The sequence below is a fragment of the Sceloporus undulatus genome, chromosome 1, assembly GCF_019175285.1.
Source record: "Sceloporus undulatus isolate JIND9_A2432 ecotype Alabama chromosome 1, SceUnd_v1.1, whole genome shotgun sequence".
Lineage (NCBI taxonomy): Eukaryota > Metazoa > Chordata > Lepidosauria > Squamata > Phrynosomatidae > Sceloporus > Sceloporus undulatus.
In genome coordinates, this window is record NC_056522.1 from 79,614,819 (window position 1) to 79,639,386 (window position 24,568).

At 39.8% G+C, this 24,568-nt stretch overlaps 2 protein-coding genes across 4 annotated transcripts; both read left to right on the top strand.

Annotated features, from left to right (window-relative positions):
- Positions 1-4,381: 4,381 nt before the first annotated feature.
- On the top strand, positions 4,382-18,049 carry LOC121935779 (proto-oncogene Mas-like). 3 transcript variants are annotated; one of them, XM_042477702.1, is made up of 3 exons: positions 4,382-4,775; positions 5,290-5,499; positions 17,009-18,049. In XM_042477702.1, exon 3 carries the CDS (start codon positions 17,046-17,048, stop codon positions 18,042-18,044), a length of 999 nt encoding a protein of 332 aa, XP_042333636.1. In that variant the 5' UTR covers positions 4,382-4,775; positions 5,290-5,499; positions 17,009-17,045; the 3' UTR covers positions 18,045-18,049. The 3 variants fall into 3 exon arrangements, with proteins under 3 accessions (XP_042333636.1, XP_042333626.1, XP_042333671.1); XM_042477692.1 differs by lacking the exon at positions 5,290-5,499; XM_042477737.1 differs by lacking the exons at positions 4,382-4,775; positions 5,290-5,499 and adding an exon at positions 15,477-15,616.
- A 259-nt stretch (positions 18,050-18,308) lies between these two features.
- Positions 18,309-24,277, top strand: LOC121936044. Its single transcript, XM_042477853.1, has 2 exons — positions 18,309-18,563; positions 23,219-24,277. Exons 1-2 carry the CDS (start codon positions 18,310-18,312, stop codon positions 23,910-23,912), a joined length of 948 nt encoding a protein of 315 aa, XP_042333787.1. The 5' UTR covers position 18,309; the 3' UTR covers positions 23,913-24,277.
- Positions 24,278-24,568: the final 291 nt, after the last annotated feature.

Below are 24,568 nucleotides of genomic sequence, written 5' to 3' on the forward strand. Positions count from 1 at the left end.
ACAGTGGATGGAAGATGACATGTTGGAGCTGGGTTTCATCTTTACTATCCTTCCCCTCTATTGAGAATTGTGTGTGAAGCTTTCAAAGTCATTGCTCTGTTAATCTGGAATATCTGTGTGCAAAGGGATCTTGTAACCCTTTTGAAACTAACTGAGATAAAGAAGTACGTAGAGAGATCTTGTAGCACCTTTGAGACTAACTGAAAGAAAGAAATTGGCAGCATGAGCTTTCATAGACTTCAGTCTTCTTCCTCAGATGCATTCCAGTGGAGTGGAAGCCAGGTGCAGACATATATATCCCATTGGAATGTGAGAAAAGAAGTTGTAACATTAGCTTTTGCAGACTTGATCTACTTCCTCAGATGTGAACATTTGGGTTAATACAAGCAGGACTTATCTTTGGGATGCCCACTAAGCCTAAGAAGTCTCCGGTGTCATCACATATGTCATTTCCCCTAGTGCAGTGGTACTGAAACAATTTACACTTGGGACTCCCTTTACATCAACATGCAGACGTCAACCCTTCCCTCAATGCAGTATAAGAATAAAAATATTCTGTTTATTTAGTGTGGATATTTTCATCCATACATTCATGTATATTCATACTTTAATATTATATAAGGAAATCAGAACAGTTTTATTTAAGTAAATGCAATATTTAACTCAACATATGAGCAAATTTTACACATAAAAACATTTGGGAGGAGGAGGAAGAAGAGGGATCAGGATTACCAAGTCCTACACCCCCGCTTAAGTAACTGGTGCACGCCCCCAGGTCCCATTCCACCATTTGAGAACCACTGCCCTTATAGATGAGCTCCATGCTATTCAATTTCAGGTAACCTGTGACACCAGAAAGTATTAATCCCTGGCATTTATTTTCAATAATCTTGGTAAAAGTATATTTAAGATATCTCAGGATACACATCAACTTCCCCCGCATCTTCTGTTCACCAGGCATTGATGAGTGCAGCTTCTTGTAAATACTACCCACCTGTTATCAAAAGCCTAAATAACAAATTATATTAAGAACGTAAGAAGAACCATGCTGGATCAGACCAATCTGGCCCAACATTCTGTTTATACAGTGGCTCATCAGATGTTTATGGAAAGCCTACAAGCAGGACATGAGAACAATAGTGTCCTCCTGCTTATGCTCTGTATAGTAATTGATGCACAGAAATATGCTATGCCTAGCACTGGAAGGAATATATACGGTATATATCCGCCATGGCCTAGTTAGCTTGTTGTTCTGTAATATTTCCAGGATAGCGTATCCCAGTGTTTCTCAGGCTGTCTGTCTCATGTGTGGGGCCATCAATTATTGTTTTTCACTGTGCCAAAGACCAACATTAAATCTATGTCCAGTGAATGAAATTCTTCCTTCCTTCCTTCCTAGAAACATACCAGGGACTGGCAGCCAATGGTTCAGGGACCTGAAAAGATTCAGGAACCACAGTAACACACCTTCACAACTCACCAATCTCTTTTTCCAGGACAAAGACTCCCTTAAAGCACTCTGATAAAGTATGCATATTACATTACTCCTATTGCCACTTGGTGGCAGCATTATTAACTTTATATCTGTTGTTCTGTGCCTTCAAGTCGTTTCCGACTCATGGCAATCCTAAGAGAGACATTTTCTGAGGCTTTCTTGAGAGTGTGTGACTTGCCATCAGGGTTTCAATGGCCAAGTGGGGATTCGAACTCTGGTTTCCAGAGTCATATTTCAATGTTCAGACCACTACACTATACTTAGGTATATCATTATAAATATTCATATATGAATATGAATATATGAATATTATATTAATGTATTAGATATTTATGAGGTGCAATACATTGTGGCATAATGCACAATGTGCACATGTAATGTACTTTACAAATATGACCATTATTCATAAAATTGAACAGAAAATAATTTTTTCTAACTTATAATTACAAAGTCTTATAATAAACTGAAAATTTGGATAGGAACATGAAATAACCAGAATCTGAGAAGAAAAGCAATGAACAAGACTACCAATACATATATTTTTTTCATTCAGTTCAAGGTTCAGCTAAAGACTCCCATTAATTTTTGCCATGATAAATGCCATGATAAAGCCAGCAGAGGGTGCCATTCTGTCATACCATCATGACAGTTAATGAATAAATGAGAATAATTGTAATAGTCTGAACACAAAACATTCAAGAAAATTAAGAAGCTCATAGAAATACAGAGTTCTGGACTGAAATCTCTTCTTCAGAAGAGATGAATATGGTAGAAGTAAAGTGGCAGGATCTTTGAGCACCTAATTGCAGCCTGGAGGGGAGACAATTTAGGGGGTCCTTTTCAGGATGGGAAATGCCAGTTAGCTCCACTTTATTCCATTTTAAAGACCTCTGGTTCTTTTCATCCAGAATATTAAGTCTATGAATTTTAGAAAGAACAAACAAAATTATCTTAGATGTCCAATAGGTAGAGCTATTTTCAGCATAGAGTATCATGTATTTAACAGCCATACGGATGTTAAAGATAAGGAGTATCTCTGCGTACAAAGAGGTTTCCACCACAATTTAACACCACAAACATGGATGTACATAGAAGGATGCAGAGAAAGACTTCAGCACTCAAAACCTTTTGCTTATAAGTGTCACATTCTCTCTGTTTTGATTAAACAAAAAACAAATCTCAGGTTCTTTACATTCTGATGAGTATGAAATTATTCTCAAAAACAGACTGAAACATTCCTCACCCATCAGTAATCTGTACACTTCCTCAAGTTACTACAACTGCTTATTAATTTTTAGAAAAAATATTGTTAGATGAGATATATGCATTTATTTTTTAAATGTGAAGCTTAACCCCTTGCTTGCTGGGTGACCCAAGGTCACCCAGTGGGTTTTTATGCTTGAGTGGGAAATCAAACACTGGTCTCTAGAGTCATAGTCCAGTCCTCAAACTACTACACCACACTCTTGTTTTTAACTGCTCTAAGTTGACACTGACTCATGACAACCCCATGGATGAGACATCTCCAAGATCCTTTATCCTCCACTGTTCTGCTCAAATCCTGCTCAGGACCACACTGGCTCTTCAAAAAACACTTCCTTTTTAGTTAGTTATGGCCCGGCACAGACAGGCAAAAGGTGCTGTCCTGCAGGCAGGGTGAGGACTGAGCATCCCCATGCTCAGAGCCCTCCCCACGCTGCTCAGGCGCATGATCAAGCCCCCTGGCAGTGGCTATTGTGCCTGTTCACAGGCACAAAAAGGAGCCGGGAAAACGGCTCCTTTTTGTGCTCTGTGGAGGCCAGATCAGTGCCGCGTCACCGATCCAGGGCAGAAAGGAGTGGAGTCCCTCTGCCCCTTCCTGGCCATTTCTACAGGGCCTAAGTCTCAGTATTAAATCAGTGAGGGACACGGTGGCTCAGTGGTTAAGATGCTGACTCTGAAGATTGCAAGATCGGCATGTCGAGGCCCAAGTGCTGTGTGACGGAGTGAGCTCTCATCACTAGTCTCAGCTTCTGCCAACCTAGCAGAAGGTAACAGCATTTATAGAATCGTAGAGTTGGAAGAAACCACAAGAGCCATCCAGTCCAACCCCGTGCCATGCAGGAAATCCCAATCAAAGCATCCCTGACAGATGGCCATCTAGCCTCTGCTTAAAGACCTCCAAGGAGGGAGACTCCACTACACTCTGAGTACCAGGCCATAACTAACTAAAAAGTTCTGTGCAATCATGCTGGCCACATGACCATGGAGTTGTCTTTGACAATGCTGGCTCCTCGGCTGAGATGAGCACAGTCCTTTACAGTCAAACACAACTTGCCAACCTTGTCAAAGGGGAAACCTTTACCTTTATTAAATCAGTATTTTACCCCTGTCTCTTTGTAGGGAGTTGCTGTGGCTTTTTGTCCCTCTTAATGGGAATAAGATGTCATACTTAGATACCATGTTCAGAGAAAATTAAACATTACGTATTGGATTCAGATTCTTTGTGCCCCAAGCAGCACTTTTAAGGGGCATTTACACTTCTTTCCCTTTAATGTATTTTGAATTTGCACAGTTGTGCCTACAAACACCACACATGCATCAATAAAAAAACAATATTCACAGGGGAAAAATAAAAAACCTATTTTGTAAATTAGCCTAATGTTGCTACTGCTGAATTATGCTAGCAGAGCAGATGACCAAGGCTTTATAGTGAACTGTTTCTAAGTTCAGGAGACCAATAACTGGTTTTGACAAAGACTGTGCCACCTCCCCGTGTGACTTCTTATAGCAGATCATGTGGTAGTGGGAGGCCCTTCATGCTCCTAATATTTCCATTGGGATTGAAACTCTATACTGTTTATCTGGGTTGCAGCCATCTTTCTCCATATGAAATAGGTTGTGAAGGTTTGCTAGATCTGTACAGCATTTCCAGCCTCTTCGAAGAGAGTGCAGAAAGCATGTAATGGGCACAGCCAGTCAATCATCTGAGGGCCAGAGAAAACATCTGGTCAGATGAGAGATACCCATAAGTTTGGAGGAATGAAGTGTAGTTCATTGCCTTATATGCTCAGATAATTTACATGTCTTTCTTTGACAGACAAATTCAGTCTGTCAAAGGCTGATAAATAAATACAAGCCCAGTATTAAATTAAATTAAAGGCAGATGGGATCAAAGAATTGACATCTTCTGTCTCCTATCAGCTACTTTTTTCCTCCTCCGCTCACCATTCAGGGAGATCCTCCTGATTAGATTCCCCAAGAAGGACATGCTTCAAAATGCTACACTGGATGATGACTGGTAAGTAATACTAACAAGCCATATTTATTTCGTTGTTAGACGATGATAGTATTTCAAGGATTCAACTTTCTCCAGACTTATTTTTCCCCGCAGGATAATTTCTTTTTCTTGTCTGTCCCTGGGTTCCCTCCTTTTATTTATCTGCTTTTCTGAATTTCTAATTCTCTTACTGCTTATAATCTGAATGCCGTCTATTGTGCTATTGTGAACAAAGCTGAAAGTACATGAATTCCAGGCACAGGGATTTTCCCAGAAAATTGAGGAGACAGAATAAAGCAATAAGATTTCAGAGAAGGGCAATGAGGATATTGAGTTATGGAGAGCAAAACATATGAGGAGATGTTGAAGGAGTTGAGCATGTTCCACTTGGTGAAGAGAAGAGTGAGAGGTGACATGATCACACTATTTGAATACCACAAGAGCTGCCACAAAGAGGATTGCACAGGCTTGTTCTCTGCTGCCTCAGAAGGCACAACTAGGTCTAATGGCTTTCGATTTCGATTGAACATTACAGGGAACTTCTTGACAGTGACTATGGTTTGGCAGTGGAACCAATTGGCTACAAAGGTAGTGAGGTCTCCTCTGGATGTTTTCAAAGGAAAGATGGACAGCTACCTGCTGAGTATGCTCTAACTGGAGATCCTGCACTGAGCAGGGGATGGGATCTGTTTGTCCATAGGGCCACTTTCAACTCTATGAATCTATGAATACAAGGACACATATCGTAAGTTTTTTTCAATCACATTATAAGGAGTATGATAAAGGAAGGGGGTGTTATCCCTTAAAATGAGGAAAGTTTAACTATCTAAACTTGATATTTGCTCTTTTCTAAGTTTCCAGTCTACCATTTGCTTGTTCAGTCTGCTCTTAGGATTACAGAAACAGCCTCTAGTTTTAAACAACCTGAACACAACTGGTTTCTTTCCAAAATGGTCCACTAAGGCCCCATTCCCACTGGCTGATAATGCAGATCAAGAATCAAATTATGGGTGCATCATTCCCATTTGAGCACACATTCTATCCTCATTGCGCTGATTTCGTTCCCATTGGAATTCGGATCTGATCCCCATGTATTCGATTTTTCCTTGGAAAACCTAAATCAGTGGTGGATAAACCAGTTTTAAAAGGGTGCACATTTTTAGAGGTTTTTCCTGCGCCTCCTGAGTCTAATTCGGGGCAAATGAATGGGAATGACAAGGATGTCTGATTCGGGAACTTGGGGATGGGAGGAACAGTGCTCAAGGGGCTGGCCTGGGGTGTCACCCGCTTGTTCTCTTTCCTGCATTACTGGTGCCATTTTCTCCCGTTCGCATAGCCTTCTCCCTGGTGGAGTGGGAAGCAAGGTAAGGCAATCGCATGTGTAGACAATTTTTTTTTTGTCGATTGCTTAGGTGTTCTGTCAGGTGTCCAAAAGTAGCAAATTGCTACATTTACCTCCAAATACGGTAAACACATTACGCCCCCCTGCAACCTCCCCCCTGCTCCACATGCATAGATCGACGTGTGAGGAGACCCATTAAACACCATTTTTAACTATTCTTTTTTCTTTCTTTTTTTTTACATGCCTGCTCGATCGCCCCCCCAAACAGCCCAGGGAGCAGTTGGGGAGGCAAAGGGACTTGGGGGGGATGGAGACTCCCTTTTTCCTTTCCCAGAGGGAGTCTGGGAAGACACAGGTGAGCCAGGGAGGCAAAGGGACATGGGGGAAATAGAGGCTCCTTTCTCCCTTTCCTAAGCACCTAAGTGATTGATTGGCTGTGACATCAAGCGCTTAGGCGCTTGATTGGCAGCTGCTTTTAAAAAAAGAGGTTCCGGAAAGGCAATGGGAATGGGGAGCAAAAAAGTCCACTTCAAATTACAACCGAGAAAATTTAAATGAGAACGAGAACATGGGTCAAAAAACCCCGAGTCCGTTTGCCCCCTTTCGTAATGGGAACGAGGGAGCAGATTCGAATACGACTCGGGAAAAAAATCCGAGTCAGAATCACAGCAATATAAGCCGCTTTTTTTGCCCAGTGGGAATGGGGCCTGAGTGTTCCAAAATTTTCCAGATTGTTTGTATAGAGGTTGATGAAGATTGATCAAAAAAACCCTCAAAATGTGTAGATGTTGTTTGTAATACCTTGTCAACATGCATTTTCCCTTCACACACATGAAAGTGAAGCATTTTATTTTCCCCAGCCCCAACAGCACACTTATCATTCATATTTGCTACCCATAAGATTCCTCACTCACACACAACTCCTCTTCAGACATGCTTCACACCACAGAACATACAATTTCTTTACATTTCTTTCTCTCATCTCACTGTTAGCATCTCTGGTATACCCCCAGTGCACACAGTATTTATACCAGAACCTCTGGATAATATTTAATTATTTTGGTCTATTGCCATTTCTAATGTCATATATGTGTCCATTCATTTTCTTGCATAGAGACTGTCCTGTTTGTCCAATATAGAACATAGATGGGCATTGCTGGCATAGGTAGCATATGTCATATTGGAGAAGAGCAAGCAAATGCAGCTCTGACATGGCTACTTCTTTGACAACTCCACAACTCATATTTTTTTAAATTCTGCATCCAATGTTCATCCATTGCACTCTGGGTGTGCTGACCCCTGCAATTTCCCTAAATGCAGGAAACTCAACTGCATAATTTGTGGTAGTGGTTGTGGCAGTGGAGATTAGGATGAATGGTGTATTCAATTGCCCCTTTTTCCTAAAAATACAAAGGCAGTGGTGGGATGAGGTTCCACTGTGTTTCTAAACTTTTTGGGGGGCAGCGGTAGGGTGTGATTAACAACGTCTTTTTGACTTTCAGTTTTGTTTCTTAAGAACACCAGAGAATATTGTCTGTAAGAAGCATTAGTAATAGTAATTTACATGCAGCTATTGTATTTGCCAAATATCTTGCATGTTACACAAGACAATCCTAGTATGAACAAAACAATCAGATGTGCATTTCTCTGCTAGGGATAAAGGGAAAAGCTAAACTAACATTGTCTTCCTTTTTTGGTGTTGCTTAAGGAGTGCATCCTTCTGGTATGCATCTCAGCAAGACTTCTTACTTTTTATCTCTTCTCATTCTTCTGTGTTATTCTGTTTATCCCCCTTTTCATGAGAATAACTCCAAACTAAATCCTATAGGTGTCACTTTCCCTCAACCAACAGTATATATCCCATTCTCTTCCATGCCAGCACTCGCTAAAGATGCCAGCCACAGCTACTGGTGAAACATCGGGGAAAAAATTCTTCTAGAATACAGCTTCATAGCCTGACCCACAAAAAGCTACCTACAGGCATTTATTCGGAAGTAAGGATCAGCATGGTGCAGTGGTTTGAATGTTGGATAATAACTCTGGAAACCAGGGATCAAATCCAGACTCAACCAAAGAAATCACTGGGTGACCTTGATCAAGTTACATTCTCTCAGCGTCAGTGGAAAGTAAGGGCAAGCCCCCCTCTGAAGAAATCTTGCCAAGAAAACTCAGTGATAGGGTCACTTTAGAGTCATCATAAATCAGACATGGAGGATATCCTTCTTTGGACATTTTCAAAAAGAGGCTGGACAGCTACCTGTTGGGGATGCTTTAGCTGGAGATCCTGCTTTGAGCTGGGGTTTACATGATGGTCCATGAGACCTCTTCCAATATAGGATTCTATGGAGTTTATCACACAGGAAGAAAGTGCCCAAATCCCATGGATAAATGGGATTGTTTTCAGATGACGTCCCCTGACATCTAATCTTCTGTCATGTTATAGAATTCTCCTGCAGGGAATTTTGCATTTTCTTTGTTTTATTAGGTACAAGCTTCTGTTGTTGACCTTTAAAGCCCTGCATGGGCTGGCCCCTCTTTATTTATCTGAATTTCTTTCTCTGTACATTCCCACTTGTACCCTCCGTTCTAGTAGTCAAGGTCTGCCATCCCAGCCTAGGATCTCCACTGCCCCATCTCGGATTCGGCCCTTCTCACTCCTGGAACCTTCTTCCCCCACAAACACGCGCCATCACTTCTCTGACCACTTTTAAATTTGAGTTGAAGACTATCCTGTTCAGGGAAGCGTTCCCAGGCACTGTGTGATTATATATCTGTTATTTGATTAGATTGTGGATGTTGCTGCCTGCTTTTTAAACTAATTCTATTTTATATAATTACTTATTGTTTTATATGTATTTTGTAGATTGTACACCATTGGCAGGTTTTATATATTTTTTATTGATTTGATTATTTGTATGTATAGTGCTGTGTACATTTACAGTGCTATAGAAATAAACTATAATAATAATAATAATAATAATAATAATAATAATCCTAAGTTTGGTCCCGCTTAAATTTAAAGATTAGATGGGATCTGGTGCCATGTATATATCACTGTAATTCTAGAATCCTTAGAAGGAATCCATAGAGCTGCCAGTGTATATTAATAAAACATATGCAATTAAAAATGCTTAATGTACATAAAAATATATACAGTCATTCAACTGTGAGTAGAATTTTCCATTCAGGAAATAGTTATCCAAAGTGAAAAGTCTGAAGGAAGCATGTGCCAAAACTCAACCAAAAGGGCTTTGCATAGCATTGGAGCCTATACATTCTGGGAACCAGTAAGAAAGTCTCTCCCCCTCCAAGCCTCCTGTGTGAAACTCAGATTTTTAGGGTTGTTTTTTTTAAAAAAAATAAAAAATAGACTGCACAAGCCCAAAGTCAATTCACATCTGTTTAAGGCTTTACACTTCAAAAGAGGATGTTAGTGTTATCAGAGATGCAGGAACAGACAGAGGGTGCATCTACACTGGATAATTAATTCAGTTTGACACCATTTTAATTACCATGACTCAGTGTGATGGAATTCTGGAATTTCTAGTTTTGTGACATATTTATCATTCTTTGTCAGAGAGCTCTGGTGCCCTGCCAAACTACAAATCCCAGGATTCTACAGGACGGAGCCATGGCAGTTAAAATGGTGTCAAACTGCATTAATCCTGCAGCAGCCTCAATTTGTCAAAAACCACTTCTTGATATTTTGAGCTGGCATTTTCTCAGATATTGGCATCAGACCACTTGGGCTGCATAGCTTTCTGTTTGGTATCAGGCAAATTTGGTATACAGTGTTCCCCTAAAACATTTTCTTTGGCTCTCAGTTCCCACTGCACTGTGTTTTAAATGCACAGACTGTTTCAGCTGAATTCCCAGTGTCATTCCAATTATATAGAATAGTTTTCTTCTGTAAGTGGCTTCCAAACTGAGATGATCAAGATAATCCCTGTGGAGTCATAGAAATCTGGCCTCTAGTTTGGGGCCGTAGATTTCTCACATTGAAAATAGCAGCATTTCTAAGAGAAGGTTGGGAAATCACTGATGGAATGAAAATCTGGAGAAATTGTTTCCTTTTTTGGGCTTAGGAGCCAAGATACAAATGTTTGTCTTTGGCCATGGAAGGCTCCATGCCTAATTATTTTGTGTGGTCTTTCGTATCTTTTAGTTACAGTAGTTATCACCATGGTTGTTGCAATATTTAGGAAACTATTCATGTAAAGAATGCTTTATCCCTCTGATTAGCCAGAGCATCCTATAGACCAGTTTTTAAAAATTCCTGCTCTCCAGTTATCTGTCTATCTAAAAGAAAAGACACAAAAGGAAAAAAGGGATAGGGACAGAAGAGGCTAAAAATTGAAGTGAGGCACAAATTCATGAAATTACAGAGTTCTTTATTAACACTTGCTGAGACAGAAACAATTCAGGGAGAGAATAAGTGAAAAAAAAGCTGATCTCCCAACATTTTGCACTATAGACCACATCTTCTAAAAGTTTCAAACCAACAACATCGGGAAGGCTGCATGATTCCCATCTCTTCTTTAAATTATATAAATAAAATACCCTTATGGACATCCCCCCACGAAGCCTTTATGATTAGAGGGAAATTGATTGGGAAGCCCTGGCTCAAATATAAAGATATACTTGAACTTGAAAAAGGAGAATGGAGAATAAAAAGTAGAGAAGAGTTAGAAAAACAGGGTATAAATTTAAGTTGGTTCCAGCATATGCAATTGAGTTCAAGATTCAAAATGGATAGGAGCCAGGAAGGAATAGCGATGGGAAAAAATGAGTTGGATAGGATTCTTGAGAAAGGGAACAAAGGAATAATTTCAAGACTGTATAAAATGGGTATAAAATTGGAATGTGAAGAAGAAACGATAAAAGGTTGTATGTTAGAATGGGCTAAAAATGTAAATAGAAATACAGTGGTACCTCGGGATACGAAATACCCAGGTTACGAAATTTTTGGGATACGAAAAAATCCCATAGGGAATCATTGTTCCGGGTTACGAATGTTTTTTCGGGTTACGAAAAAACTTTTGGTGCTTTTTTCGGCTTTTTCGCACGGAATCGCGGCTTTTCCCCATTAGCGCCTATGGCAATTCGGCTTACGAAGGCTTTTCGGGTTACGAAAGCGGCCGCAGAACGAATTAATTTCGTAACCCGAGGCACCACTGTATACAGTTGGAAAGATGGGAAAGGGCATGGGGTAGAGATTTGAACTTTACATGCTGTGCAGACTTAAAAGAAAATTTTATGAAAATGATGCACAGGTGGCATATTCCCCCCTCAAGGTTGGTAAAGATGGTTAAAAATGGACAAGATAGATGCTGGAGGTGTAATAGCCATTATGGCTCCTATTATCATATGTGGTGGACATGCCCAGTGGTGAAGAAGTATTGGGAAAAAGTACAGGAAATAATTGAGAAAATATATCAAATTAATATAAGATTGGAACCAGAAATAATATTGTTAAACATGATTGAAGATGATATACCAAGGAAACATAGAAAATTAGTGCTGTATCTAATAACAACAGCAAGGATTATTCTTGTGAAAAATTGGAAAAAGACGGGAGATGTAGATATAGATGAGTGGCTATTAAAGGCCTTAGAGGCCATGGAGATGGAGACTTTAACGATGTGGTTACGGGACAACGAGGGTCATGAAACCTCAAATGAGGAAATGTGGAATCCATTAAGGTTATACTGCAAAGAGAGATGGAAAAACCAGACCTAAAGTTACCTTACAGTGACTCATGAAATCAAATACAAAATTTTAATGCTATTTTCAGAGATAGGAGGGCAGACTGGAAGGATGATTTCTTTTTAGTTAAATAAGACGGATATGGAGAAGATATAATCAAAGTTATGGAAATATAGACTGCATTAAAAAAAATAAGAAAAATTAGTTATTAGGGTGAGATGGGATAGACTTTTATACACAGGAATAGAGGAATAATTTTTAATTGTAGTCGCTATATAAGAAGGGAGAACGGTAATAAATATAGGAGCAGTTGTGTCATCTGTTCTGGGGGGGGGGGGGAGTGGAAACATCGAGGAATGGACCGGTAGGCCAAAGGAAGTCAGAAAAATAGCAGGAATATTATTAATGTATTTCTTTTTGTTTTATTTATTGTATATATGTAATAAAAAATTTATTTTAAAAATAAAAAAATTAAAAAAATTATTATTTGCTGCTGTGTTTTCCCTTTAAATGTTCCATCAGCATTGTACATTACATTTCCTACATTTGAAATAATTTTACTAAAGCTATAGTAAGCACAGGCACACACATGGCTATCATGCACACGCCACAGTGCTCCAAGTGATCCAAAGGTACAGGAGTTCCAGAACTTACCTGGGCTTGGCCCCCTTTGGAAAGTTCACAGAAAGTAACAGATGTGTTTATTTATATGTGTTCCTTGTAAGTGAAGGTACATAGCTTTCAGCACCCCAACAAACAGCCCCTTCCAAAGTCTTTTGGTCCCACAGGAAACTTTCAGGGATACGGTAGACCAAAACATTGTTGCACAGAAAAACTCTATTTCCTGTGCCTTCTCTGCACATCAGTGGTGCTACTCAGGTCATACCACCAAGCAGAGATCCAGAGACTGAGGGTGCATCTACACTGTAGAAATAATGCAGTTTGACACCACTTTAACTCAATCCTACATAATCCTGGGATTTGTAATTTTGTGAAGCACCAGCACTTTTGGGCAGAGAAGGCTAAGGACCATGTAAAACTTCAAACCTCAAGGTTCCATAAGATGGAGTGACAGCACTTAAAGTGGTGTCAAACTACATTATTTCTACAGTGTACATGCAATTGAAAGGTCCTGAAATACATGTTCCTTTCCCCCAAAGCTGCTCAGATCATGTTCTCACCACCAACAGTTCTGTTTGCCCCCTCATCACATGTTTTCTTCTCATCAGGCAAAGTGCTACATCTTTCTTTTTAAGTTCAGTGGGTTAAACACAACCAAACAACCTTACTCCTCAACTCTCAAATGTGGGGTGCGTCTGTGTAACAACATTCTATGAGATTCTGAGGTGTGATATCATAATTAGCCTCAGACTTGCTTTGCCTAAAACAAAATGGGGTACTCATACATTTTACTAGCCATATGTTCACATTGTGTGTACACATGTGCAGATTTTTGTGAGAATCTCTCTACTTGTGTTTGTTCTTGATTTGTACTCAGGTACAATAAACCTTGTAAAATTTCAGCACAATTTCCTGTCCATATTCTTTCATTCATTCCAGTCTTATTACTACTACAGGTTAAGGATCCCTTATCAAGAATTCTGAAATCCGAAATATTCCAAAGTCCAAACATTTTTTCATGGGTGGCTGAGATAGTGACCTTTGCTTTCTGATGGTTCAGTGTACTCAAACTTTGTTTAATGTGCAAAATTATTTAAAGTAATGGATACAATTTCCTTCAGACTATGTGTACAAGGTGTATATGAAACATAAATGGTTTTTGTTGTTGCTGTTGTTTAGATTTGGCTTCCATCTCCAAGATATCTCTTTATGTATGCATATACAAATATAGGAATTCCAAAATCAAAAAATAAGTAAGTCAGAAATCCAAAATACTTCTGGTCCCAAGCATTTTGGATAAGGGAGACTCAATGTGCAGTTTCTCAATTTGAATGCAACTTAAATGTTTACATCTAACTCCCAGTTCCCCAATTTAATACATCATTCCTAAGGCGATAATCGGAGATGTGAAAGCCTTTAGAGAGGGAAGGGGGAGGAAAATGTGCAGAAAATATTTTGTCTCTAGTTGGAGGGGCACGGGGATGTAGCCAAAGGGGGGGGGATCCATGTGGTCTGGACCTCCCCTTCCGCCTAGGTGGCCACCACGAGGGAGAATGGGTGGGGTGGGCGGGTGGGAGAGAGTGGGGAAAAAAAACCTTCCCAAAATCCTGGCTACATCCTTGAGGAGAGTGAAGAAAGTTATTCCCAATTTGTACTTCATACCTCTAGAAGTATGTTAAATGGACCATCATTACTGGTGGCTTCACCAGAATATACAATTGTTACTGTTTGTTATCACAGAATGGCTTTATTTCCCTTTAATGCACCAGAGCTCTTGAAGCACCGTATCACAGATTTTAAAAAGATTTATTTAAATGTTCTTTTTAAAAGAATGTTTAAATGTTCTTAATGAAACCAAAATAATTACACAAACTTTCATTTTTCATTTATAATGCAATCAGTCTCATTTTTATTTAGGTGGGGCTCTTCTTAAATTGTTTATCCATCCGGTCCATAAATTTTCTCCTCAAGTTCCTCTTGTTTGCCTCATCTGTGTTTGGTTGCCAGAGTAAAAACTGTGCCTTTGAAAGTTGCATCAAAGAAGGAATTACAGCAGGTTAGCTGGTGTTGGCAAGCAACATCGGGTGATTCCATTTTCTATTACAATCATTAAAGGTACAGGAACTGTCTTTATTTTTTAATCTGGCAACCTAGTTTGATTCTATGATGCTCTAGATTTACCTATAAAGGGCCTGGGCAAGTGGCAGGGTGAAGTAACTTGAGGGGGAGAGAAGAAAGCAACCAGTGGTAATGAAATTGTGCTACAAACATGTTGCAGTATTAGTACAAGGTTGGGAATCATGTGCTTTGGAGATCCAGTGGAAATCTTGAGGTGCCCATAGACCTACCCAAACCCTCAGCATACACCAAAAATGATTCCCCTCCCCAGCCCCAAATCTTCTCTCCATTCTTCTCCAAAAATGTTTGAAATGTGTTTTAAAGGCTGTTTCAGATCCCTCCCACCTCTCCACTCCCAAAAGGCTCCTAAGGCACTTGAGAGTGATGCCACAAGATATCAGTTATGGTTGCTCAAAATAATGGGTGCAACATCATGGTGTTCTGGAGGTTACTCTGCATGCCCACATTTGCTCTAATTGGGAGGGTAATGGTGATGAGTAGCTGCCAATTGGCCCTACTTCAGACAGCAAAGTGTTTTGGCCTGCACCACCTCCTTTAATTTTCTCAATCTATATAGGCCACATTGCGCATTATCTTATCATCTCACTCAGCTACTTAGAAAAAATAAACAACATAACAACTGTCAGCCCCTTCTACAAACAGCATACTGCAGTCAATTAAACTGGACCCTTGCCCAACAGGACTTTCTCTTGACTTATCACTATCAAATCAAATCATCATTTATTACACTAGCCAGAGGCCATGGCAAAGCTTTTTAAAATACACAAACATTTAAAACAAAAGACACAAGAGTACAAAAGTGCAAAAGACATACCGTCATTTAACATGTAGTTAAAAATATTGCTGATATAAAATAAAAATCTTTCCAGTTATTGGTAAACTTATACATTGCCATCTTCCTAATCGTTTTTGCAGCCAAGGCAAAAAGGGCCACTTTGTGTGTTACATAGTAATTGATATCACTCAAAAGAAAATGAAACAAATCTACAAGAGAATTCCCACTTCCATTTGTCAACAAGGATGTTAGGAATTTCTCTCCAGGATTTCTATAAAGGTACAAGTAAAAGTACTCCCCGTTGACAAGATTATACAAAGAGGCAAAATTAGTATGTAATGGACAATGTCCTCCACCTGACACTGAGATTATCATACACAGATGGGATAGGGATGGGATTGCTCTCCCGTCCACATCCCATCCATAATAGCAATCATGCAAAAGCTTTTCATAAAGTAACGCTGATCCTGTCATTATCCTGTCATTGCATCAGTATTGCATTAATCCCGTTAATGCAAAATGCCAGGCAATGCCACTTCACTGACAGGACAATGTCAGGATCAGTGTGATGTCATTTGAAAGGCTTTTGCACAATCACTGTCACTCATGTTTTCCGGTCAGGATAATGTCCAGATAAGCATGATGTCTTCCTGTGATTGCGCGGGAATGACAGGACAGGAATGGGACAATGACATTCCATCTCCCATGTGATAATCTCCATAGTCTATTTTCAAACAGCACTTTGTTATAGTGTCCATCTAGAACTGCAGTTGGCATTTCTTGAAATTGTAATTCAGTGAAGGGAATTCTTAAAGTAGACGGCTTGAGTTTGGTCAAATATCCTGCTCTAAAATGGTCTGTTTTCAAAAAGGAGAACCATGGGGATAATTTTGAGATCCTAACTGACTGTAAATCCCTTCTTGAATCTATCCAGAATAGCCGGTCTCTTAGTTGCCTCTTATCCATGCCAAAGACAGAATTCATCTCAGGAAAGAAATAACTGTGTAAAAGAATTTGAAAGTTTGATTTCCAATACTGATTGTTACATATTTAAATGTAACACTATGCTGGAAGATGATTAGTTGATAAGGTGGCAATTTGTTTGAAGTACCTTATTTGTGCACCATCTACTCTTGTTTTAATGGCCAGCCAGATTCACTACACAAAAAAGCTGCAGGAGTTCCAGCTGGCAGAGCATAAAGTTTTCTGAGAAATTTGTTCTGTAATATTTCCAAGGCTTTGCAAGTATTGATATCTAAGCCCCAAATTTCTGCACCATAAAGTATCCGTGCAGTTGCTTTACTACTGAAAATTTTTAGAGCACACTCAATCAGCTGATCACCTTGATTGTAACAAAATTTCATCAGTGCTCCTATTGTTTTGTCAGCTTTCAGTTTTGCTGCCTCCCTATGCCATTTCCAAGAGAGAGACTCAGTGAAAGCATTGCCCAGATATCTGAATAGGTTGATCTAAAAATCCATTTGCACCTTGGACTGTTTCTACCAAAAATAATTTCCTTGGTCTTGAAATAGTTTATTGACAGGGTCACTAGGGTCTCTCTCCATACCAGTGTCATACATTTTTCTCTTTAGACTGGGCGTTTCCAAACTTTCTTATATACAGTACAAGTACTGAGCAACATAATCCTGGAATTATTTTCTATTTTTACAGGAAAGGGAGAAATATCACACATGCCAGACGTGTCCTGATGGCTGAGACAAACTCCTCGTCCCCTCATCCTCTTGACGCATTACAGATGAATGAGATCCAAGTGGAGAGAGATGATTATAGCTTCACAATATTAAGCTATATTATTATGCCCATCACCATTTTGGGTTTAATCAGCAATGGAGCTATTTTCTGGTTTCTGTGTTGTAGAATCAAAAGGACTAAATATACCGTGTATGTCCTGAACCTTGCTATTGCTGATTTTACTGTACTTCTCGCTTTTGACTTGGTTTTTGTCTTCAGTTTTATTATGTGGAGCAAATTAGTCTTTGATGGATACCTGTATGATGCACTTGATATTCTGTGTATCTTTGGCTACAATACCAGCTTTTTCATGTTGACTGCAATTAGTGTTGAGAGGTGTCTTGGTGCTTTTTGCCCAATCAGATACCACTTTAATCGGCCGAAGCACCTCTCAACCATATTGTGCACTCTTCTATGGGTTCTCTCCTGTGTGGTGACTGGAGTGGAATATTTCACCTGCTGGTCAGTATTAACAACTGAAGTGCCTTATAGAAAGTATCCTGCCACAACCATATTCCTTGCCATGGTTTTCTTGTTATTTACTCCAGTTATGGTCCTTTGCAGTGTGAGCCTATTTATCAAGATACGGAGAAATTCACAGGCAATGTCTCAAGCACGACTTTATCTTATCATTGTTATCGCTGTTGTTCTGTTCCTCCTCTTTGCTTTGCCTTTCAGGATAATGTGTCTGATTGTCTATTGGTATTCAATAACAGATATAGAATGGACTCTCCTTCATTGTTCTTCCTTCCTTCACTTAATCAACAGCAGTGCTGACCCTTTTGTTTACTTTCTTGTCGGAAAGTGGAGGCGTCGCGAGACACTCTATGCTGTACTTTATAGATCCTGCAAGGACGAGGCAGAAGTGCCAGTTCCACAACACCTGGGCAATGAACAAGAAGAGAGATCAAAATCCATTGTCTTTATCACACAAGACCAAAAGTTGGAGTCTTAACAGAATTAAAGTGTCTCTAGCTGGTACTTATCACACAATGTTGTGACTCTCCTACTGTCTTGCATTCAATTTATTATTGTAGTGCACCTTTTAATTGATGGGAAAAACCTGTCAATAGGTTCCCAATCTCACCGCTGTTCCATTACTGCCTTTGTGTGATACGTCCCTTCCACTGCATTTCTGCTCTACTCCTCTCCCCCTGGCAGCAGTTACAGCTGCCAACACTTTCCCAGCTTTGGGAGGTGGTTGGCAGTTGTGATCACTTATGTGGAGCTGCTGTGTAAATGTGCACATAGTAGCCCCACATTTTAACAGGGGAAGGAGGTGGAGCAGTGGTTGCAGGAGCCAGCCACCTCCCAAAGCCAGCTGCTATGTGCGCAGTCATGCAGCAGTGAGCTATGGGAGGCAGTTGGCAGCTGCGATCACTTGTTCCCACCCTTCCTCCCAGAAGGCAGCATTTGACAATACAGAAAACAGGTCGTGCAACCATGGATCATCAAAGCACCATTGTAGGGAAAGGTATGATAAGAAAAGTTGCCAAACTGGTACACTTTCATTCTTAAACTAACACAATTGTGCCAGGGTAACAGGCTGGTGTGATGAAGTTCTCAGTAAAAGACACCTTCCAAATATCTGTCTCCTAAAGAGAGATTTTGTGTTGTTGCTTCCTTTAGACATTTGTTCTCCAGCTTGCCACTACTCTTGTCACACTTATAGTATGATGCTCTTTTCCTCCCCAGTGACACATTATTCTTACATTTTAAGAATATAAAATATTCTTGGCACATTATTTTAGAGGCAGATAGAGAGGCAGACAAACAGGCTGGCCAGTGGGAGAACAGAATACTGGACTCTGGCATAGATCATCTTGACAAAATGAGGACAGATAACATGGCACAAGGCTTGCTTGAGAAACCCTTATTATGCTTTGATCGTAGGATAATCTTATTAGACCTCTGGAAAATGTTTCCCACAGTGAAAAGAGCACCAGAGAAAGATTAGTGTGTTTGACTCACTTAAACTCTTGCCTTGCTTCCCCAATATTTACTTCCAAGGGACAAAAGAAGGAGAAAAACCATACCAAAAGAGGTACAGATACTTTATCCTGTACACAATTTTCCACAGACTAAAAAAATGCAGTACTCCATCTAAGCTGACAAGGCTCCAAATCAGTGGTTCCCACACTTTGGTCCTCCAGATGTTTTGGCCTCAGGTCCTAGAATTCCTGGCTTTGGGCCAAGCTGGCTAGGGCTTCTGGGAACCCAAGTACAAAACACTTGCAGGACTAAAGTTGGGAACCACTGCTCTAAATTGATTCCTATCCCTTGTCAGTGAAGGAATCCCAGGTAGAACACACTATCTCTTTATGAACATCTGCAAGACAGACCTAAAATTAACACAGGCATTAGGACTGGTTTGGGTTAAGTCAGAAGGGTTGCTCTATCCATGGTTCCTCTTATCTTTATTGAGTGTGCTATTCTGGCAGTTCTCAATTGATATTTTTGTATATGTAGATATATATTTCATGTATTATCTTAACATACTTCATTCTGTGGCATGCAAAAATATATATATATATATATATACACACACAAATGTTGTTCTTAAGGTTGTGAGGCTGGAGGGTGTGTTAGAAGCTGCTGCTGTTGTTGTTGTTGTTGTTGTTGTGTGCTTCCAAGTTATTTTTTACTTACAGCAACCCTAAGGTGAACCTATCATAAGATTTTCTTGGCAAGTATCTTCAGAGGAGGTTTGCCATTGCAATCTTCTGAGACTGAGAAAGTGTGACTTGCCCAAGGTAATCCAGTGGGTTTTTATGCTCAAGCGGGGAATCAAACCTTGGTCTCCAGGCTTGTCGTCCCAACGCTCAAACCACTATACCACACTGGCTCTCGAGATTTTGTATCTATGTTGTATTCACTTAATAATGCTTTATATTTTTTCTCTTTGTTTAATATATCATAATAATTCATTTATTATTTTACCACTGCCTCTGTGCTAATCATATTACAATGTTTTAATTGTTACAGTTTAAACATAGTTCCTACTATGATTTCAATATACACTGTATCTTCACTGTTTTTATGATTATGACTTTTAACCATTTTGTCTTATATTCCAATAAAGTTTAAATAGCTTTTAATTGTGTGGATGGTCCTGGGTTTAACAATAACTCTCCATAAACTCACTGAAGCAAAATAAAATATAATACTAAAGAACTTATCTTTCAAACAGCTAGCCATGGCTGATCGCTGTTGATAGACTGATCCTCCATAAATATGTTCAATTTAAAGCTGTCTAAGCATCCGAGTAGCCTTCCAGCTTCAGGAAATGAATTATAGCCATTGCAATTTGGCATCCAAGATCATTCAAGATCTGATGCTTTCAGAATTTCTTCTAATTGTTTGAGATGAGCTGCAAAGCACTTAACATTAAAACCAGCTACCTGGATTTGAGCCACAGAAGACCACTGAGCTGATATAAAATCAGTATAAAATCATTTTGAATTTTTCCAGCTAGCCTCCACCAATATCAGGCTTTTTGTCATAAATGGCAATCTCACATAGCATGCATTCTGGTAGCTTTGTAGAGCATGCAAAGCAGTGGTCAGACCTTTTGTAATAAAAAATGCCCAGTTGTGGTAACAACCAACTTTGGTAAAATGCACTCTTCTCCATGGCTGAAACAGCAATCATCTTGGTTCAGGATCCCCTCTCCCCTTCTGTGCATCTGATACCACAGAGGAAATAAAATCCAAGTCAGGACAAACATGTTGACCAGATCAGGTTTTATGGGGATCCTTCCAGCAACACTGTTGTCTTACCAGACAAGTCTGTTCATATGCATCCAGTTCATTATTGATTTCAGGTACCCATTGATGAAGGAAGCGACCATACTGAATATGAAAGGAGAGGGAGACATATAGCTGTATATCAAACATATGGTTCCACAAATATCCAGATGAACTCACTATTGGTTTAAAATAAAAACACTGTAAACACAGGAACAAGATAGAATATTGCAGAATCCATATAAGAAAATGTGGACGCAAAAGAGCAGCATTGTTTCCCCATCACTACTTTCTGGAATGTCAGAACAGGATTGCAGTAACATGGCAGAAGCAATGTTGTATGACACCACATTACCTAACATGGCTCCATGCAATGGAATCCAGGGATTTGTAGTTTGTTGTGGCACCAGAGTGCTCTGACAGAGAAGGCTGAATAGCTCACAAAACCACAAATCCCAGAATTCCAGAGCATTAAACCATGGCAGTTAAAGCAGTGTCAAACTGCATTATTTCTGCAGTGCAGATGCAGCCCCTGACTCCATCCTATTGAGGCATTCCAGTCTGATGACATTAAAAGCTGCTGAGAGGATCAGAGCAATCCACAAGATTACAGCTTCTCTTTCTCTCTTCAGGCCACCTATATCATTGATCAGGGTAGCATCCCCCCCCCCCCCCCCAAAAAAAAAAGGCAGGAGGAAGCTAAACTGAAAGGGCTCCTGGTCAGACCAATGACAGAGCTTTATTACACTACAGCTAATAGTTTGTGTGAGGTCATTAAAGTCTCATGTTCTGTTTGTTACATAGGACATCCATCATCCTATTGAGGTGGATCATACCTTTGCATCATTAAACTTCTTTATGAAGGGCAGATGCACAATCAAACAAGATTGACAATAAAACTGGAGGGTGATTACGGTAATATTCAATCTACTTTTATCCATTCTTTTTTTTTAAAAAATGATATTCTTTTAATTACATCCAATCTCCCTTGCTAAAGAGGCATTTTAAGGATACTGTCAATGGGCACAGTGTTGGGCAAGTTGCTCCTGTGCTTAAGTAGGATGGATGGTGGGAGCGAAGAAAAAGAGAGAACATATTGTTTCCAACCATCTGTCAACTGCTTCTGATGTGCAGTAGATGTGTTGACCTTTCATTATTCTTCACATTTCAGGCCTGCTGGCAAAAAAGATTAATACTTAACGGAGATTATCCCTAGTTTGTCCCACATATCTCTCCCCCACTGCTCTTATCAGCCAGAGAGCTTGGACCCCTCAAGTCAGTCATCTGGTATCCCTCAACAGCTAAGAACTTTTCTTAAGTAAAAAGCAACAGGGGTTAGGCCCCTGTTCCCCAAAGTAGTGGGTGAGTAGTAGGAGAATCATGATGGTAATAAAGGAGATTATCACTCAGTTCTTCAATAGTGAGATAGAAGCAGGATCAAAACTATAATCAACGGACCTTATCTCACCACATCATGGCCAGGCAGTAGATATCTTACCCTTAATCCTTGCTTCTGCCACTGCTTTTAATGAACTGGAAAAATCTGTGAATGGCTGTCAATCTTCCCACAGTTAGCCCATTACTGAAGTGTGTGCCATAGGTCATTCAGGGGTAATTCAGAGAGAAGGGGATTTAAACAGGTTTCACTGCACCCCTCCCTATTCCTAATGAACACAAGACCTCTTACTGCTGAGGAAGCAATCCCTCTTGTGAAGATGAAAGGGGATTTAAAGGGCTTTTACCACATGGGCATGCGCATGCACACACACCATTCCCATTGAAAGCAAGACTTCTTAGTGCTGATGAGGCATCCATTTCATCTGGGGCAGTAAAAACAAGATTTAAAGGGCTTTCACTGCACGGACACACACACACACACACACACACACACCATTCCCATTGCAAGTAAGATTTCTTAGTGCTGACAAGGCAACCATTTCATATGGGGCAGTAAAAACAGGATTTAAAGGGCTTTCACTGCACACACGCACATGCACACACAGCCAAAGGCAAGACTGCTTTACTGATTAATCTCAGATAGTGTGATAAGATTCATGGGCAACCTGTTATCAGTTCGCAATTGCATGGTAATGTGATCAGCATCCTTGCTGTTTGGGTATTTAAAAAGTTGCAACCATATTGGGAGGAAGCTTTGAGCAATAATCTCCAGAGGCCAAGATATTGGGCCCTTAAGAGGAACGCTGCCTACTGCAAAGGTCTGCCAACAATAAAACTACTAAGTAAATAGAATGGTGCAGTGGGCTCTAAGGTGACTTGGGAAGGACCTTTTGAGTGCTTGAGAGGAAGTTTGGCCCACCATCCAAAATCTCCAAGAGATAGGAATGGCAGCATAGTAATGAGAAACTGTGTTTGACTTTGACAGGTCAAGAAGAATTACAAAACACCTTGACAGACTCAAGATGGCAGAGGCATACTCCTTGTCCTTCCATACTGAGGGGAGCATCCCAAAAACTGACATGGAGACTGGCTACAAGTTGCAAAAAACAATTATGATTGTATCAATTCCAATCTGCACTTTAGGATTGCTTGGGAATGGAATTGTCCTCTGGCTTCTGTGTTTCCGGATCAAAAAAACTAATTTCACTGTCTATTTCCTCAACATGGCAGTTGCTGATCTTATGGTACTCTTCTACTATATTGTAGTTTTCATTTTATTTTTGAATGCAGTTCCCGTCAGCCTGTTCTATTTACATATTGTGGAGCTGACACATGCATTTGGGTTCAATGCCAGCACCTATATTCTAACAGCTATCAGTGCTGAAAGGTACTTCATGGTTTTTTATCCAGAATGGTATAAGCTTCACCGACCAAAGTATCTCTCAGAAATTATGTGTGCTCTTTTGTGGAGTTTGTCCTGCCTGATGTCTGTGGTGTTATATTTGGCCTGCTATCTACAATTCGACCCATCGCTCACTGAAGTTAATTCGAGTTGTGGGCCTACAAAAAACATTCCGAGTGATTGTCAACCTCCTGGTTTTTCTCCCTATGATGGTCCTTTCCACATTGCTCCTTTTTATCAGAATGCTGAGAACAGAAAGTTCTCCAGAAAGAATTGACGTCACCATTGTGGCCACCATTCTGTTGTTTCTCTTCTTTGCTGCCTCAGTCAGGATTATTGACATCATAGCAGAGCGGGTCCACGAAATACACATACCTGTGGTCTTCCTAATTTTGCATTTCCTTGATGCTATTGACAGCAGCGGGAACCCTTTTGTATATTTTTGTGTTGGCTATACAAACATGCCGGTTGACAGTGACTACTCCATCCAAAAAATTGTTGAAAGGGCTTTCTTGCTTGAGGAAAACACCGTAAGCTGGGCCCCAGGAACATAATGAAAAAGGATTATATACAGAGGGAAGAATTACATGTATGGGACTGTTGGTTAGTATTCCTATCTCTTAAATAAACGTATTGCAGATACTTTGTTACTTCTCATTACTTCTAATTTATCCATCTAATTTATCCTCTATACCAGTGGTTACCTAGGAGTTCCACAGACAGGGCAAATGCTGTTGGAGACTGCAGCATTTGTAGCGATCGTTATTATTATTATTATTATTATTATTATTATTATTCGTTCTTGGATTTTTATTTTAAATGAATGTTCTAGTTGTCATTTAATATTCAGTGGCAATCTCTGGCACCCCCAGGAACATTTTATTTCCACTCAGGTTATTTTTTTTAAAAAAAATCCAGGGTATACAGTACATA

What these genes read in the sequence shown, in the direction of transcription:
- LOC121935779 (XM_042477692.1), top strand. Translation starts at nt 4,744, where the DNA reads ATGCTTCAAAATGCTACACTGGATGATGACTG. An exon ending in GCTACACTGGATGATGACTG is followed by an intron (nt 4,776 to 17,008) that starts GTAAGTAATACT and finishes CTATTTTTACAG; the next exon opens with GAAAGGGAGAAATATCACAC.
- LOC121936044 (XM_042477853.1), top strand. Translation starts at nt 18,310, where the DNA reads ATGTGGAGCTGCTGTGTAAATGTGCACATAGTAGCCCCACATTTTAAC. An exon ending in AAGCACCATTGTAGGGAAAG is followed by an intron (nt 18,564 to 23,218) that starts GTATGATAAGAA and finishes TGACTTTGACAG; the next exon opens with GTCAAGAAGAATTACAAAAC.